This window comes from Danio rerio, chromosome 9, assembly GCF_052040795.2.
Source record: "Danio rerio strain M-AB ecotype USA chromosome 9, GRCz13ab, whole genome shotgun sequence".
Classification (NCBI taxonomy): domain Eukaryota; kingdom Metazoa; phylum Chordata; class Actinopteri; order Cypriniformes; family Danionidae; genus Danio; species Danio rerio.
The window spans coordinates 9,516,217-9,533,642 of NC_141029.1; the positions used below are offsets into that span (position 1 = coordinate 9,516,217).

At 38.5% G+C, this 17,426-nt stretch overlaps 1 protein-coding gene across 3 annotated transcripts; it reads left to right on the plus strand.

The window, feature by feature from the left end:
* Window positions 1-288: 288 nt before the first annotated feature.
* On the plus strand, window positions 289-10,108 carry sik1 (salt-inducible kinase 1). Of its 3 annotated transcripts, none has more exons than XR_015498833.1 (14): window positions 289-497; window positions 945-1,145; window positions 1,296-1,412; window positions 3,494-3,557; window positions 3,999-4,160; window positions 4,424-4,548; window positions 4,676-4,799; window positions 4,883-5,103; window positions 5,501-5,650; window positions 5,744-5,854; window positions 6,131-6,438; window positions 6,523-6,777; window positions 6,882-7,107; window positions 7,197-10,108. XR_015498833.1 is itself a non-coding variant. In XM_087266500.1 (14 exons), exons 2-14 carry the CDS (start codon window positions 993-995, stop codon window positions 7,660-7,662), a joined length of 2,403 nt encoding a protein of 800 aa, XP_087122626.1. In that variant the 5' UTR covers window positions 289-497; window positions 945-992; the 3' UTR covers window positions 7,663-10,108.
* Window positions 10,109-17,426: the final 7,318 nt, after the last annotated feature.

Sequence of the window (17,426 nt, forward strand, 5' to 3'; positions counted from 1 at the left end):
TCAACACAGCACACACAACAGCTTGAGAGCGGCGACACATCTCTGCCACTGGCGTCATCGGCCTCATCACCAAGCAACCCCTCCATCAGCACTGGCGTCACCATACGACGAGCCCGCACTGTTGCCCGGCAACTTGTGCCTTGTGCGCTCGCCCGGCCTCGCGCCCCGCTCCGCTCCGAGCTCTGACGCGAGTATGACGTTAATGAGGCGGGTATCAGTTTGTTATAGCAGAGGGGGAGGAGGCGGAGTCACCGAACACACCAGGAGCCAGCAGCGCTTCTCTCATGCCAGCAGAAGCGCACTGGCCGGAGCGGCACCTTGTACATAGTCGCGCGCTCCGCCAAAAGTGTATATCGCTGTACATATGAATTATCATCAAGATAGCCAACAAACAAACATAAGTTTCCTTCACGGTTGGCACGAGGAATGACTTGTAAATGCAAATGTAAAAACCATTTGTGCTGTGGAAGGAGGTGGAAATTATTCGCGAGTTAAAGGTAAGAGCGGCTTATATTTGTTTTTTATATTCATTTGTTTTATTGATTAATCATATATGTAGACTTTGTAATTGTATAGCAATATTTTTTTTTATTTGTTTGATTTAATGGCATCTGACAGAATTTCAAGGACATATGTGAACAGTGCGCGCTGCGTTTACTTGTTCGTGTTCAGTCTGAAGTTTATAGTATTGTACTATTTGTTAGTTCATTTTCATATATAAAAAATAAAATGCTGAAAGTGTATTTTAATATATTTTAAATAAATGTTTAGATTTATCAGGGGATTGCTTTATAAATCAATACGTGTTTTGTGAAGCTTGTGATTGGATTGCATGTGTTTATGAGAATCAATAGATAATAATTTTTATTCTCCCTCTGAATATGTTCATGAACTTCCATAATATTCATGCACGTTTATAATTTCGTGTTTCTGGTCTATTGCAGATCATTTAAAGGTATCGCTGCGCTTAAGCACACACAAACACCGGCATCATGGTGATCATGACGGACAGCAGGACGGGCTCTCACTCAAGCTGTGCCCAGGCGAGGCCTCTTCAAGTCGGCTTCTACGAGATCATCAGAACCCTCGGCAAGGGGAACTTTGCTGTGGTGAAACTAGCCAGACACAAAGTAACGAAAACACAGGCAAGTTTCTTGCATTATGCAACGCATACTATTTGTAAATCATTTGTAAATTTGTTATTTTGTTTTTATTAAATTATTAATATTATTATTAACAGTACTGCACAATACATTCTGCATTAAGTAACCACATTTTATTTCATTTTCATGCAGGTTGCGATTAAAATAATTGATAAAACAAGACTGAACTCTGCTAATTTGGAGAAGATCTACAGGGAGGTTCAGATTATGAAGCTGCTTAATCACCCTCACATCATAAAGCTCTATCAGGTAAATGATGGGATTTTTAAAATGAATGATGTCATAATTGCAAAGACTAGCCCGATGAAATCCCTGGATTAATGTCTGTTAAATTGAGGGATTCTTGTGTATTTAATTTTAAGCTTGCTCGATGACATTGAGAAAGTGTGGTTTAGAAGTGAGTGAGTGTCTTAAGTGTTGGTTAGGCATATGGTGAGGTGCTTTTCCCTGGAAGTACATCTGGATTGCATGCAATGTATAAATAGCCCGAAGTTACTTTATCAGTTGCATCTAGCCACTTCAGTGCACTGTTAAATATTTTGGCAGGCTACCAGGAATTGCTTTATTTGACTATAGGTTGGGTTACTTGAAATTAAAGTAATTAATAATTAAATTGCTTGGCTTTTATGGTTTACCGTTATATCAGACTAATTTGTCTCCAAAATGTGTGCTTGACAATGAAAAATCAATCAAAATGATGTGTGGGACAGAGAAGTAGAAAGTGTTTCTGGACAGAAGGATACAGGGTGTAAATCTCCGACTTAATTAGCACGGGTGGAAATCGAGAGCAATGTGGCTGCAGAGTCACGTGAAGCTGGCTGTCTGTAAGGAGGAAAAATCTCTAAGAAGCACAATCTGATTTGATCCCTAGGCTTGTTTTGTCACCATAGTTTGGCTCGAGGACTCATGCAAACAGTGGCAGGCTAATACAGGGTGCAAAAGCGTCAGCACATTCTTTCTCTCATAGCCTGTAGCATTTCAGTTTGTTTCGTTCGGATTTGGCGGATTATATTTGCAAAGCAAGGTTGCGAGGAACTAAAATCCTTGGAAATAACATCACACCTCAGTGCTTTGAATCTGACCCCTCACATTTGTGAGAGGCGGAAGTTTTGGGAACTGAGCTGGAGCATTTGTAGTTTGATATGAGCTGCATGTACCATCTGTACGCTCTTTCATAATGATTAATTAAAGCATATCATAATGCTGAGGACTGCAGTGTCAGTGAGAGTCCTAGATATTCAACTGGTTTTGTTCCCACTTTAGTGTCAGATAACCTCGAATGTACTTCTCCTTTCATAACTGGAGTGCTGTTTATTTAAAGGAGAAAGCTCTTGAAATGAAAAATGTGGAAGTAGTGACCCATGACCCTTCATGACAAATTGTTTCCATTCTCTTGCTTCTTTTACAAAGAGTCCTTTTAATGCCCTAGACGTACTCTCTTTATAACTATCACTAGTTTCCTTCAGTCATCTCCCTCTGTAGCAGTGACGGAGAGAGAGACGTCTCTGTGGGCCGAGCAGGCCGGGGTTTCTAAGGAAGTGATGACCTCATTGGCACCTCTGGGTTGACACTAACTGAGGTCTTTGGTTTATCTGGAGATAAAGACCCTTTTCCTGCTGTTGCGCAGAGTTGAATACGTGGGTCATTACTTGTTGTGTTAGGCACTGACCTGAAGTATTGAGTGTCAATAGTGTTTGGATGATTACGCAGGTTTTTTTTCTCTCTCAGCGACAGAAAAAAAAGAGAACAGCACAGAACCTGTTGTGCAACTGTTTCTGGTGGCGCAAAATACAGCGTTTAGGATTTCTCCCTCAGGGCTTTGGCGGGATTTTACAGGACATTCCCATAAAGGGCGAGAACACACAATACACCCTGTTTTGTATAATTTGTTAGACTATTAATTACCAAATTGTGGTTCCTTTGTCTTATTTGTGAACATGTTTTTGTGGTTTAAAAAACTGGGTTGGTGAAGATAAAGTTTTAGCTGTCATTGGCTGCAGCAGTGGAGTTCATGTGTGTGAATTCAGGAAATGGTTGACTGCACACTTGAAAGAGAAAATGCGGTTTGAAAAAGATATTAAGATCAGATGGTTGGTTTATGAGAGATAAAATGCTCATGGACAATGGCCAAGATTTAAATAAATATGTATATGAATGTATAGAAGAGGTTGAAATTGTATATGAACCAATTTAAGTAGTTCTGTAATTAGTAAATGATCAAACAACACATATCTTTTAGTATTAGGATTTAAATCGACTGTAATTATAATAATAATTAGATGAGTGTAATAATTATTTTTTTAAATTCGATATTGTTTTTGTCTTGACAGGTCATGGAGACCAAAGACATGCTGTACATCGTGACGGAGTATGCAAAAAACGGAGAAATGTTTGGTAAGTGGAAACACTTTGCTAAATGAATGACTAAGTGATCTGTAAAAAGACTGACAGGCGTCTATTGTGTTTGACGTCCGTGACTCTCCCAAAACCTCTTGTCCAGCTGTTGTGGATAATGAGGTCTGACGGGGAGAGAATTATTTAGATCAACACTGCCGTCAGAGCAGTGAGTCAGTGAGTGAGCATAGAGCAAGACAGGTGTTGGATTTTCTAGTTTTATGTAACTGTATGAAGGGGTAAGCTGCTGTACCTCTGCTTGTCCTCACCACCTAGGGATTTAAACACAACGAAATATCCCTATCTCTTCACCTGTCATATTCTCAGCCTTTAAAAAACAATGGCTGTCTCCTCAGATAAACCATAGGCTTGCATCGGTCTTTATATGGTGTTTGTAAGGTGAAGGCTCCTCCCTTTCTAAAGTCGTCCTCTTATTTACAGACTATCTGACGTCTAATGGAAGGATGAGTGAAAACGAGGCTCGTAAGAAGTTTTGGCAGATTCTGACGGCGGTGGACTACTGTCATAGGCACCACATAGTCCACAGAGATCTCAAAACTGAAAACCTGCTGCTAGATGCCAACATGAACATTAAGCTTGCAGGTGAGCAGCGAAAATACACTTTACATTTTGGTGTTTCATTCTCAAAAAAATCAGTGCAAAACTAGAGTGAGGGTCTTAAAAAAGAAAGTAATTGTTGTATTTACAATTAGGTTTGGTGATAAAATTAAGTAATCACATTAGTCTGCTTCTCTGCACTCAAATAATTCATTATACACTTTATTTTAAGGAATGCACACCATTTGAAGTAGTTTTATGAGTGAATAGTCAACAAAGAACTCACTTCTGTTTAATTTTTTTTCAAGACTTTGGATTTGGAAACTTCTATAATGCTGGGGAACCTCTCTCCACATGGTGTGGAAGTCCTCCATATGCTGCCCCAGAGGTCTTTGAGGGCAAAGAGTATGAGGGGCCACAGTTAGACATTTGGGTATGTTCATCATTTTCATTTTTACATGACATGTTATAAAAAATATAATACATAATGTTGTTCTTTTCTGCCTTGCAAATGATAGGACAAATGTAAATCTAACACATGCTCTAAATATCTTTCACAGAGTTTAGGCGTGGTTCTGTATGTGCTGGTGTGTGGGTCACTGCCCTTTGATGGGGACAGTCTTCCAGCTCTGAGACAAAGAGTGACGGAGGGCCGCTTCAGAATACCATTCTTCATGTCACAAGGTATAATTCTACACTCCTTCTATTCATCTATCTAATTGTGTAAAACCTATTATTAACTGAGACCTCCCTGTTTCTTTGTACAGACTGTGAAAATCTCATTCGTAAGATGCTGGTTGTTGATCCAGCCAAGAGAATCACCATTGCTCAGATCAAGCAACACCGCTGGATGCTTGCAGATCCCAGTGCACCCCACCAGACCCTTTCCCTTTCCCTTACTGACTACAACTCCAACCTGGGAGACTACAGTGAACCCGTCTTGGGTATCATGCAGACCCTTGGCATTGACCGGCAGAGGACTGTGGAGGTGAGAAAATGTGGCATATGGTGCAATGGGAGTATAGAGACAGGTTGTATATTACAAATAGTATAAGCAGTTATTTCCAGCCGGGAATGCCTTGTTTGCTAGATCAAGGGTTAATAGATGTTGTTCAAAGAATTGAATTGTCAATTTGTCACCTAAGAATAAAAACAACACCCTTTCCAGCTTCCCGCAGTTTTAAACATTCTCCTTAGTTGGCATCGAAAGGATAAACACAGTAGCATCTGTTTTGAAAGCTGTCATGCTGTGTTGCTTTAAGCTTTCGCTAAAATCCTTTAAGAAGTTAATTCTTGACGCACACTGCCTGAGTTTCATTACACCTGTTAATGTGAAGCGCAGTATGGCTACTGTGTCTAAAACAGTTTTTCAATTCCCTCCACAGTCTCTCCAGAACAGCAGCTACAATCACTTCTCAGCTATCTATTACCTGCTGCTTGAAAGAGTGAAGGAGCACCGCAGCCAACAGATTAGCCGCCAATGTGGGGCCTGGAATCAGAGGTCGAGGACAGCGTCTGATTCCTCCACCCCAGAGGTGAGTGTCAAAGTGAGGCCAAGATCATCTACTGTTTGAGATGAAATATCTGACTGCTAACTCTGCTCTTCCTCTGTCCATCTCATTTTCAAGGTGATCATAGAGTCATCTGACAGCTTCAGAAACTCTGCCTTCCCTGTCGCCACCAAGGTGAATGCTCCTATCCATTCAGAGATGGAATGTGAACAAGGAGGTCTGTTTCAGGTCAGTATTTCTTTTAGTTTAACCTAATTCCTCTCTAGACTATGGACAGGCAACTCTGACTATTGTGGTCCATGGAAGGTTTAGCTTCATCTCAGATCAAACATACCTGAACAAGCTAATCAAGGTTGTCAGGATAACCGTATTTGATTGGGCTTGGAGCTAAACTCTGCAACTGTGCTCGAAACCTCAAGGGTCAGACTTGCCCATTCCTTGCTTTAGACCCCTTTCTTCCTAGTTGCTTAGTAAATAGACTCGCTTTCCTGTTTCATATTGCAGATATGCAGTGCTCCCCCAATCCCCCTCCTCCATTAGAGACAGGCAGTGGCTAATGTGAATGCCTCCCTCCCTTCCTCAGCGCGTGGTGTGCCCAGTGGAAGCCAGCCTGAATGGACTCCTGTGGAACAGATCTATCTCCCCAAACAGCCTGCTGGAGACCACCATTAGCGAGGAGGTGCGACCTCATGACCTAGAGGAAGAAGAGGGTATCCTGCAGGTTCAGCCACCCCATCTGCCAAGCACCACCTCCCGAAGACACACACTTGCAGAGGTCTCCACCAGTCGATTCCACCAGTGCAGTCCACCCTGTAAGTGTAGTGTTACTAAAATGTTGACCTGAAGTGTTTAGTTCAGGTATCTGGTTGTTAACTGCATGCATCATCCTCTCTTAGGTATCGTGGTTAGCCCCTCAGATGGTGCATCTTCTGACAGCTGTCTGAAGTCCTCCTCAAACACCAACCCACCTCTCTCCCCAGTTGTAGGGGATTTTTCCTCTCTTCTCATCTCCGGTACTGGACCTGGGGCCTTAGGCCCTGCTGGGACACCCCTTGCTCTTTCCTCCAACTTGCTTTTGCAGAACCAAGGGAGCATGCTTGCAGCCAGCTTCCAAGAGGGCCGTAGAGCATCAGATACCTCCCTTACACAGGGTGAGATTTTTACTTCAAAGACACAGTTAATACAATCAACTCACAGACTTATTATAGACCAAATATCTAAATTGGTTCTGACCAGTCTGTGAAAATTTCTTTAGGTCTAAAAGCATTCAGACAGCAGCTGAGGAAGAACACTCGTGCGAAAGGCTTACTGGGGTTAAACAAAATCAAAGGTTTGGCCCGACAAGTGTGCCCACCGTCTTCATGCTCCAGAGGCAGCCGAGGGTCGCTTGGTCCAACTATGTGCCCTCCCTCAAGTCTCCAGAGTTCTAGTGGGCCCCGTGAACGCCGTAGCATGTTGGAGGAAGTTCTGCACCAGCAGAGGTAAGAAAAAATCTGTTCAAAGCAGACATCCAAACACTTAGATACATTTTTGCAATGTACCTAAACTCTGTTCTTCTTTCATCTTTCAGAATGCTGCAGATTCAGCACCAGCCTCAACCCCAAGTCCAATTTCTCTCACAGTCTCACCCTTCATCTCCTCCCTCCAACAATCTCTTTGCTCCTGCTGCTCTGTTTTCCAACCCCCCAACTCAAGCAATTCTCCCTCCGTGCCAGAAGACCTCCATCGCCTTCCAGCACAACCTGTGGCAACAACAGCAGTCTTTCGACTCCTCTTCCTCATCGCTATCTCCAGTGGCATCTGCTGCCCATCTGCTGGAGGCACGTCTGCACATCAGCCAACGTTCACATCTCCACCCTCAGTCCCCACAGCACCTGCAGATCCAGCCCAACCTCCCATCCCAGGGGCCTTTCTCTCTCCTGCCCCACCCAGGCAGTTGGAGCCTGACCACCAGCACAGAACCCGAGCCTGATGTCCAGGAGCTGATTTGTGCCAGTCAAAAACAACAACTCAGCAACTGTGTCATGGTCAAGTAAAGAAGGTAAAGACCTTGATGAAGAAGTTTGACTCTTTCTCTACCAATCTAGAGTCTAGACTGAACCAATTGACAATGATGTTGAGCATCAGAGCCAGAAGGCATCTCATTTTGATGATGCTTTTAGAAGGTTTCCAATGCAAAGGAGAGACAGTTATATACTCTCTGGACACACAATTCCAAAGCTTTGTTTGTATGTGTTGGAATGACCAGAGAAAATAAGAAGCAATAACAAACCTCTTCATTGAGCCCATGACCCTTGCTAGGTGCTCTTGTCCACACAGCAATAAAGGACAGGTCGTACTAAACAAGGAACTGAAGAGTTTGAGTTTTCATCCATTTGAGAGTGGGTCCACTCATATGTAAAGCTGGCCTCTGCAATCGTGAAAGATTATGTCAGAGACACTTGTTTATCCTTTTTTTAAAAGTATGAAAATAGGACAATGATGTCTTCCTTACAGATTTTTTTTCCAAGGATTTCCTTTCAAGTCCTTTTGTTTGTTTGTTTTTCACATCTCCAGAGAAGACCAAAGTTGATTGCTTTTCTTTTGCCTTTCTAGAATTTAGTGAAACATAATGCAGTATCTGACTTATCCCAAACTTCCAAAAACCATCAAAAAATACTTTCATTTCATCTGTGATGTCTGATTGTGCACAATACCAGCCATCCTATGCCTCCAATGACTTGTGTGCAACGAAGAGGCGCCTTAGTATGAAAGAAAAGCTAGACATAAGCACAAGAGGTACTGCATAGTGCTCACTTAGACCAGCTCTTTGAGCTTTTACTGTCTCTGGCAATGACTTAAATGCTGCTTCATGTTTTGTCACATCCATACAAAGACACTAAACAATTGTAATCAAACAAATGTGCACCTACCAATGTTTTAGTGATTTTAGAACTGATCTAATTGTTCAGTTTTGGTCTCTCAAGATTCTTTCATCAGTTCACTACCTCCTCCATAACTGTTCATTCAACTCAGAAGGCTGTATCTCAACACAAACTGTATGAGAATAAGTTGGGCCTAGTATGTCTTAAGACATCTGACCTTTATTAATGGTGTAAATTAGCTTGACTTTTTTAACCGTGAACAAAGTATATGAGAATAGTGCAATATTTCACATTGAAATGTAGAGCCAGGGGAGTAAGCTGTTGTAGGAAAGCAAAAGGTACTTCATGTCAGATGACGTTATTTCATTCTTTTCCTTTTTTTTTTTGTTTTGATACAATTGTACGTACGAGAATATTTTAATGATGTATTCTGCATGAGCATAGAAAATAAGAGCCTGGTCATTTTATACAGCTTGTTTTCTTCATGACACAGGTTGCCTTTGCCTCCAGGCTGGCTTTGTAGAACGACAAAACTAGAAAAATAACAGGAAAAGCCAAAGAGAGAGCACGGGGAAGATCAAAAGCAACACTCTTTTTTTTTGTACAGACCCACAGTGGTCAAATCCTCTCATTTTATTAAACTGTAGCGTGTTCAAATCTCCCAGAAGCAGTCTTGTTGCTCAGATGTAGGAAGTAGCTGCCTCCTCTAGTTAACCATTATTTGATAAGCAATCATTTTAAGAAAGCATAAGTTCTGCCTTTCTCTGAAAGGATAGCTTTTGCATACTCGTAAATGTTACTTGTGCCGCACACACATAGCTGAAGATGTCTTGTAGCAATAGAATCCATTTTAGAATTTTAATTTTTTTTTGTAGCCTACAATCTAGGTGCTAGAAGTAGATTTCAGAAGTGTTTCTGGGTTTGTGTGCTATTTATATGAAATGATATTGTGTTACCATTGATGAAGCTCCGTCATTTGCTTGAAGCACTGTTTTTTATAGCCCTAATTGATCCTGTCGCATGTCTGTCTTTTGTGAATTTGACATATTTGTGCAATCGTTTCTAGTAGTTTAGAAAATAAACTGTACTGTGTTGTTTCCAAATTGGGTGATAAAACAACAGTGTTTGAAACCAGTGCAGGAGAAGGTAAAGCTATTGAAGGTAATATAAAAAACAGTGTTAACCTTTTCCCCACCACCAAAACTTGTGCCTTTGTCTGAACAAAACCAATGGTGGTTATTTTTTGTTTTTAGGATACCAGAAAGCTGCGGATGTGTGTATTTTATGCTTTTGTTAGTTCGAAGACCCCATTTTATACCTTCATTTCATTCGTTTTGACAATAATGCACTTTATGATGACAGTTGCTTTAGAAAATAGTGTTTGTTTCCACTGCAGGTATAGATGAGTCTGTAGTTACTTTTGAAACACCGTGTTTTAATGCTGAATTGTAAAGATTTTGTTCACTTTGATTTTTTTTTAATAATTATTATTATTTGATTGTATTTCCCTGATATGCTTGCTTGCTGTACGTGTGATTGTACATGGTTGTGTGAAAGTATATGAGAGTTTTATTTATGTGGCTATTTATTTGAATAAAAATTTACCTATTGAAATTAATTTCGGTGTCTTTAGTCATGTCTTTCCCCATATTATTCTGCTTCCCCACTGTAAAAAAAAAAACTACTTGAGTCAAATAATAATAATAATAATGTTTTCTTATTGCCTTTTTTGTTGTCTATTCTTTAAAAACATCCTATTTGAGTTAAATTATCTTTCATTGTAAAGTTAATGACTATTGCTTCCTAGTCAACCTTGGTTGTGTGTAATTTTTCATTGAGTTCTAAAAGCATTCTAAAATATAAAGTATTTTATGGGGCATATTTTTCCAAATCAAAATATTTTTAAACACATTTATCAAATTAGGATTTTCTGTATTTGATCGTTGGATTGCAAAATTACACACAGAAAATGATAAACAGAAAATTATCAAATTAAATAAATTAAACATTCCTAAATAACTAATAATAAATCAACTAATAAAGACTTTTTTCTAATAATTTTTCTAATTCAGTTTGTGTCTTACATTCATCCAATTCAATTTGTATATTACATTTTCAATTACATTTCCCAACTTATACTTAGCAATAAAATGGTTAAGTAATTTACATTGTAAAACTGTGGTAGGGAATGTAAATGATATAATTTAATTTTCATTTTGCACGAAGGTCTGCACGTTTGTCATGGAGAATGCAAATTGAAATGCACAAATGCATTGTCATTTTACATATTGCTTTGCCATTTTAAAATGAATATTGCTACTCACATGCTTCCAAAGTTAAAACACACTCTTAAAATACTGTCTTTACTGATTTTAGGAACTCTTAACATGTACTAAAGAAAACAAAACCAAATATACACAAATGTAAAATAAATAACATTAAAAGAAATGACAAATAAATAAATAAATGCATGTATACACATAGGATACAGTTATCAAAACTATGGTATATCGATAGCAAGTGACAAGATACAAGTTATACAGACAAAAGATTTGTTTTAGCTTCTTTCAGGAATCCTACAAAGAGATTCCATATTTTGTAAAACTTTTCACGTTTTCTCTTAACAATATACAGTTAAAGTCAGAATTATTAGATCCCTTTTCCAATTTTTTTTTTAAGTATTTCCCAAAATATGACCAACCGAGCAAAGACATTTTTACAGTATGTCTGATAATGTTTTTTTTATTCTGGAGAAAGTCTTATTTGTTTTATTTTGGCTAGAATAAAAACAGTTTTCAGTTTTTTTTAAAAAACCATTTTAAGGCCAAAATCATTAGCCCCTTTAAGCTATGTATTTTTTCTATAGTATACAGAACAAACAATTGTTATACAATAACTTGCCTAATTACCCTAACTTGTCTAGTTAACCTAATTAACCTAGTTAAGCCTTTAAATCTCACTTTAAGCTGTATAGAAAGTGTCTTAAAAAATATCTAGTAAAATATAATTTAACTGTCATCAGGGCAAAGATCAAATAAATCAGTCAATAGAAATTAGTTATTTCACTTCATTATCGGAAGTCAAAAAAACATTGTCCTTAGATGCTGGTGACCTAAATCTAAGCTAATATTAATGCCTTTGTACTTGTAATATTAACGCTTTTGTAATTGTACTTTACTAAATAAGATGACAATTTAGTTTTGTCCACACAGACCGTAAAAACTCCACCAACAGAAGCCAAAATCAGCTTGATGGCCAACTGTCCATGATATATAATCTGCTGTGACAGTTTCTGCGGAGCGGATCACAGGTACAGTGGAGGATGAAGCACATGTAAACACATTCCAGTGTGGCCATGCCGCTGCAAGCGAGCGAGTGGCTGTGTGCCCACAGGGCTCGGATTGATCTGCGCTGGGAATTCCACGCTCATGAAGCCAGCGGTCCATGCCAATCATTCTGACCGGATGCCCTGAACCAACCTATAAGCTCCAACGCCTGCTCACAGCCTGTCAGGTCTTCTGTCACATACACTGTGATTGATGAATCCGCCTGAAATATCTCTCTGTGTGTGCAGATGTCTCTGAAATCATAGCTAGACTGCTGATCTCATGATGCGGGCTAACTAACAGCACTTACCAGGAAGAGACGTCAGTTCTGTTCTACTACGAGTTCATCCCAGGTGTTTGTAAAGGGATCCTTGATTAAAGAACGTTATCGTTATCTAAAACCTGAAAAAACTTTGTGTTTTGGCCACCCAATAACAAGATTTTGAGGATCTAAACAGTATTTAAAATGTTTTGTCAAAGTACAAAACACAATTTTGAGAAAATGTCACCAACCCTGTTCCTGGAGAGCCACCTTCCTTCAGATTTCAGTTGCAACCCTGACTAAACACACCTGTCTGTAATTATCAAGTGCTGCTTCAGATCCTAATTAATTGGTTCAGGTGTGTTTGATTAGGGTTGTAGCTGAATTCTGCAGGAAGGTAGCTCTCGGGAGCAGGGTCGGTGACTCCTGTCTTTTACAGTAAGAAAAAAATGCTTTTATTTCAATGGTAAAAACCCTGTAAAATTCCTACAGTAAAATATTGGTTAACATTAAGTTTCTTTTATGCTGTAAACAGTGTTGGGCAGTAGCGTCGCTACAAGTAGTGATGCTACTAGCTTAACTATATTTGTCATTCATGGAGGTAGCGTTTCTACTTTCTAAATCAAATCGATTTTCAGTAACGAAGCTATTTTATTAGTCAAGTAGTGCAGTAGCGTCCACACAAGCTACATTTACCAGTCGCAGATCAATAAGCAACGGCACCGACATTCACGGAGCCAAAGTTTTTGGTGCGTTACTGCCACCTCTTGTGAAACTTGCTTGATGGAAAGATGATGGATGCTTGATGGGAGAGGAGTTATTTCTGAAGCTGGATTCCTCGTGACCATACCTTGAAAAGTACGTGTTACTATGCAATAACTTAATTTCTTAAAAAAAACAAAAAAAAAAAACTTTTTTTTGTATGTGTGTTTGTGTAAAAAAATTCACTCACACACACACACACACACACACACACACACACACACACACACACACACACACACACACACACACACACACACACACACACACACACACACACATATATATATACATACATATATATACATACACACACACACAAACACACACAAACACACACAAAAAGGGACTAAGCCGAAAAGAAAATGACTGAATGAATATATATAGCCTACACTATAATGCTTATTGCAAAATATTTCCCTTTACTATAAATTACTATGGTATTTTAAATGTGTATTTTTTTATAATGTGTTTTTGTTTAGTACAGCATATTGTTTACAGTAAAAAACTGAACAGAACTATTCTGCCTCATATGTTTCATTTACAGTTTTATTGATCTATAAGATATGATTGACTTGGATTTAAGTTGCTTCGATTTAAAAATGAAAATTGTAAAAATAGCTTAGATGTAGCTAAGCTACTTTTGCCATGTAGCTTTTAGCTTAGCTTGCTACATTAACCAGGGGGTTGCTTTTAGTGTAGTTAATCTACAATTTAATCTACAAGTAGAGTAGCTAATAGCTTAGCTCACTACGTTTTACATGTAGTTTGCCCAACACTGACTGTAAATAACTGTATATTGAGTTTCCCAGAGTTCCTTACATGACACTTCGCATTTTATTCTGTTTTGTTGACGTTAATGATCCTTTTTAGGTTTTTCTCATCAGTACCTTAGACTTTCATGTTACATGTAATGCTGTAAATAATGTATATTCTATTACTTAAACTTTTAAAGTAGTGTGAATGACATTGAGCGCCTTCTATGTAGTATGTTTCTCTGCTTGTGGGAAAGGTTTTGTGATCTGAGCTTTGGTTAATTATGACTTTCTTATCACCAATATGTTTATGGTTATGGTTTTTGTCTGTGTAACAGAGGACATGATGTGTGGATGGTAGTACATCAATAAATTAGTCTATATGAAATAGTTTACCGTAAAAAATAGCAGTTTATTTTTTTTTTGGTTTGTAGAGTAGTTTTAACTATAAAAATAAGCTAAAATGGCAGATGTGGTTGCTAGAATTATAAAAAAATAACAATTTTCTATCATTTTCTTACAGTGTATATCTCACATTTACATTTATATTTTCCTTTTATAGGCACAAGTGACTATTTGACAACCAAAATTTTTTTTTTTTAATTAAATAAAAAATAATAATGCTTGACTACAGAACCATATACTTTTGTTTACAATCTAAACAACCTAGTTGTTTTCTTGAATTGGTGTGAAGTGGTTCATCTTTGACAATGTTACCATCTGTCCACACAAGTAAACCTAATTTAGCACATTATTGTCATGTAATCGTAGCCTGGGGGACTGCTTTCTTAAAACATCAACAAATATCTGCCAAAGGGGTCTGCCCTGTTGATATAACTGTTGATATAACAGCCATATTGCATAACAAAATCTTGTTTATACAACAGTTTGAGGGTGTGCAAAATGAATGGTTGAGTTGAAAAAAAAAAAAAGTTCTGCCCCTGATTTAAACTAAAAGTTGACAGTTTTAAAGCCAAGCAAAAGCCTCGTGATGTTTAAAGACATAATTTTGAAACTTACAATTAAATATACTAGAAATTATAATTAGCTTTATTAATATCATGTAAAAGTGTTATGTAAAGTAATCTAGTCAAAGGTACAAATGCACTCAGATTGAACTATTGAACTACAACATAAACACTGAAAACATTAAATAAACAACACTGAAGTCATTAATGCTAAAACTATGAAGCATCATAGAAATTTTGTAGTAAGCAACAAAAATGTAGACTAACTGACAAGTCTTGTAACAAATAATAACTTGACTTGATCATTTGGAAAAGTGGCAGAAGATAGATTTTTCAGATGAATCATGTCTTGAACTGCATCACAAATCCTGCAGAAGACCTATTGGAACCCACATAGACCCGAGATTCTCACAGGAATCAGTCAAGTTTGGTAAAGGAAAAATCATGGTTTGGGGTTATATTCAGTATGGGGGCATGCGAGAGATCTGCAGAGTGCAACAGCCTGAGGTATCAGGACATTTATGCTGCCCATTACATTACAAACCACAGGAGAGGGCAAATTCTTCAGCAGGATAGCGCTCCCCATTCTTCAACCCCCACATCAGAGCTCCTGAAAGCAAAGAAGGTCAAGTTGCTCCAGGATTGGCCAGCCCAGTCACCAGACATAAACATTGTTGAGCATGTCTGGGGTAAGATGAAGGAGGAGGCATTGAAGATGAATCCGAAGAATCTTGAAGAACTCTGGAAGTCCTGCAAGAACCCATCATTCCAGATAACTTTATTAATAAGTTATTTGAGTCATTGCAGAGATGTATGGATGCAGTCCTAAGCTCATAGGAGTCATACACAATATTCATTCTATTTCCACTGAACCATGACTTTATATTCTATAATGTACATTATTTTGGTTAAGTGACAAGACTTTTGTCAAAGCAAAGTCAGACCTTACTCTCCTAATTAAGTAATGAAAAATCAATGGATTATCATATTGTATTTTGGTGAAATAATCGTAATCTTGAGGCCTTTTCATATTAGCCACTTCTGATACCAAATGATCAACTAGAAGTCAAGTTATTATTTGTTGTTGCTAAAACTTGTATAGATGAAAAGACTTTTGTCAGGTGATGTATACCCAGTGTGGATCATAAATTTATTTAACAGGGAATAATTAGTTTGAATACTTAAAAATTTCTAAAAAGTACCTAGGTTTTTCTCTCTGAATTACATCATAAACAATCCAAATGAGGAGGAATGTGTTTATTGCTGAACACTTGACAGTTCTCTTGAGACGTTCGATAGCATATGAAGAGTATCGGTTTAAAGTAGCTGCGTTTAATAAGACAAACACGTGGCCGTAATAACATGACATGGGTTATAGAGTGCAGTAGTGGAGTGTATGGTAAGTCAGAAGTATTTTGGTAGTGTGCTTGCTCTGTCTATCCCCTTTGGGACGTGCCGTAGCCAAGATTGTAAGCTGAGATAAGTATGAGCGAGAGATGAGTTGAATCTGTCAGAGGTCGTGTAGTGCAGTTCTGGGAGACTAGCTGTTAGCAGCTCCTGACTGAAAGCTCTGAGAAAACAATTCATCCAGTTATCTTAAGAGGCTCATAAAAGTAGTTTCAGACTGTTCTTGGTTGTTCATATAAGTAAGAATAAACAGTCTGTGTGATTCATTCATTTTCCTTTGGCTTAGTGACTTATTTATCAGGGGTTGCCAAAGGGGAATGAACACAGTGGATGCCCTTCTAACTGCAACCCAGTAGTGGGAAACACCCATACACTCTCACATTCACACTCATACACTTATGAGTGTCCTATAGCACATGTCTTTGGACTGTGGGGGGAAACTGGAGCACCCAGAGGAAACCTACGCGAAACGGGGAGAACATGCAAATTTCACACAGAAATGTCAACTGGTCCATCCAGGACTCGAACCAGCGACCTTCTTGCTGTGAGCCACCGTGCTGCCAGACTATGTGATATTTGAAGATATTTACTGTAAAGACCATGTCCACATGTACAGTTGAAATAAAAAAAACATGTGAACCCTTTGGGATTACTTGTACTTCTGCATAAATTAGACAGAAATTGTGTTCTGATCTTAATCTGTCACAACAATAGAACATTTCATGCCAAGAGAAGTCATTAGCAGGAAAACTTAAAGACCATCTGTCTTTAAGTTGATTCAACAGGACAACAACTCAAAGCATATAAATAAATCAACAACAGAATGGCTTTAACAAAAGAAATAAACCTTCTGGATTGACCCAGCCAGGGTCCTGATCTCAAGCCAATTGAGATGCTGTGCCATGACCACAAGAGAGCAATTCACACCAAACATCTTAAGAATATTGCTGAACTGAAACAGTTGGTAACACTTTATTTTGATGGTACATTTAAGTATTAGTAGATTGTCTGCTTAATATCTGATGATACTGACATTTAACTGACTATAAGAATCTTTCCAAGTACATGTAAACAGGCCCGGATTGGCTAATCGGGAGGACCGGGAGAATTTCCGGTGGGCCGGTCCGTTTTTTGGCCGCGAGGGCCGGTGTCCCTAGTTCCAGAATCTGTTGCTCTCAGCAGTCACACTTTTTAAAAATAATTTATTTATTTACTTGACCACAGCCTTCTTATTCATTATTTTACCGCAATAGATAATATTTTATCTATTTTCTCATAGCCTCGTGAGCAGGATGCAGCCTGCAGGTTAATGATGATATAACTAGATAAGTCACCTTTCACCGTACAGCTGTTGTGGTACAGTGGTTAGTACGATTAGATAATGACGTGGCCAACCTGGGTTCGGTCCTTGTCTGAGTAACAATTTTTTTTTTTTTTTCATTTTTATTGTTAAGAC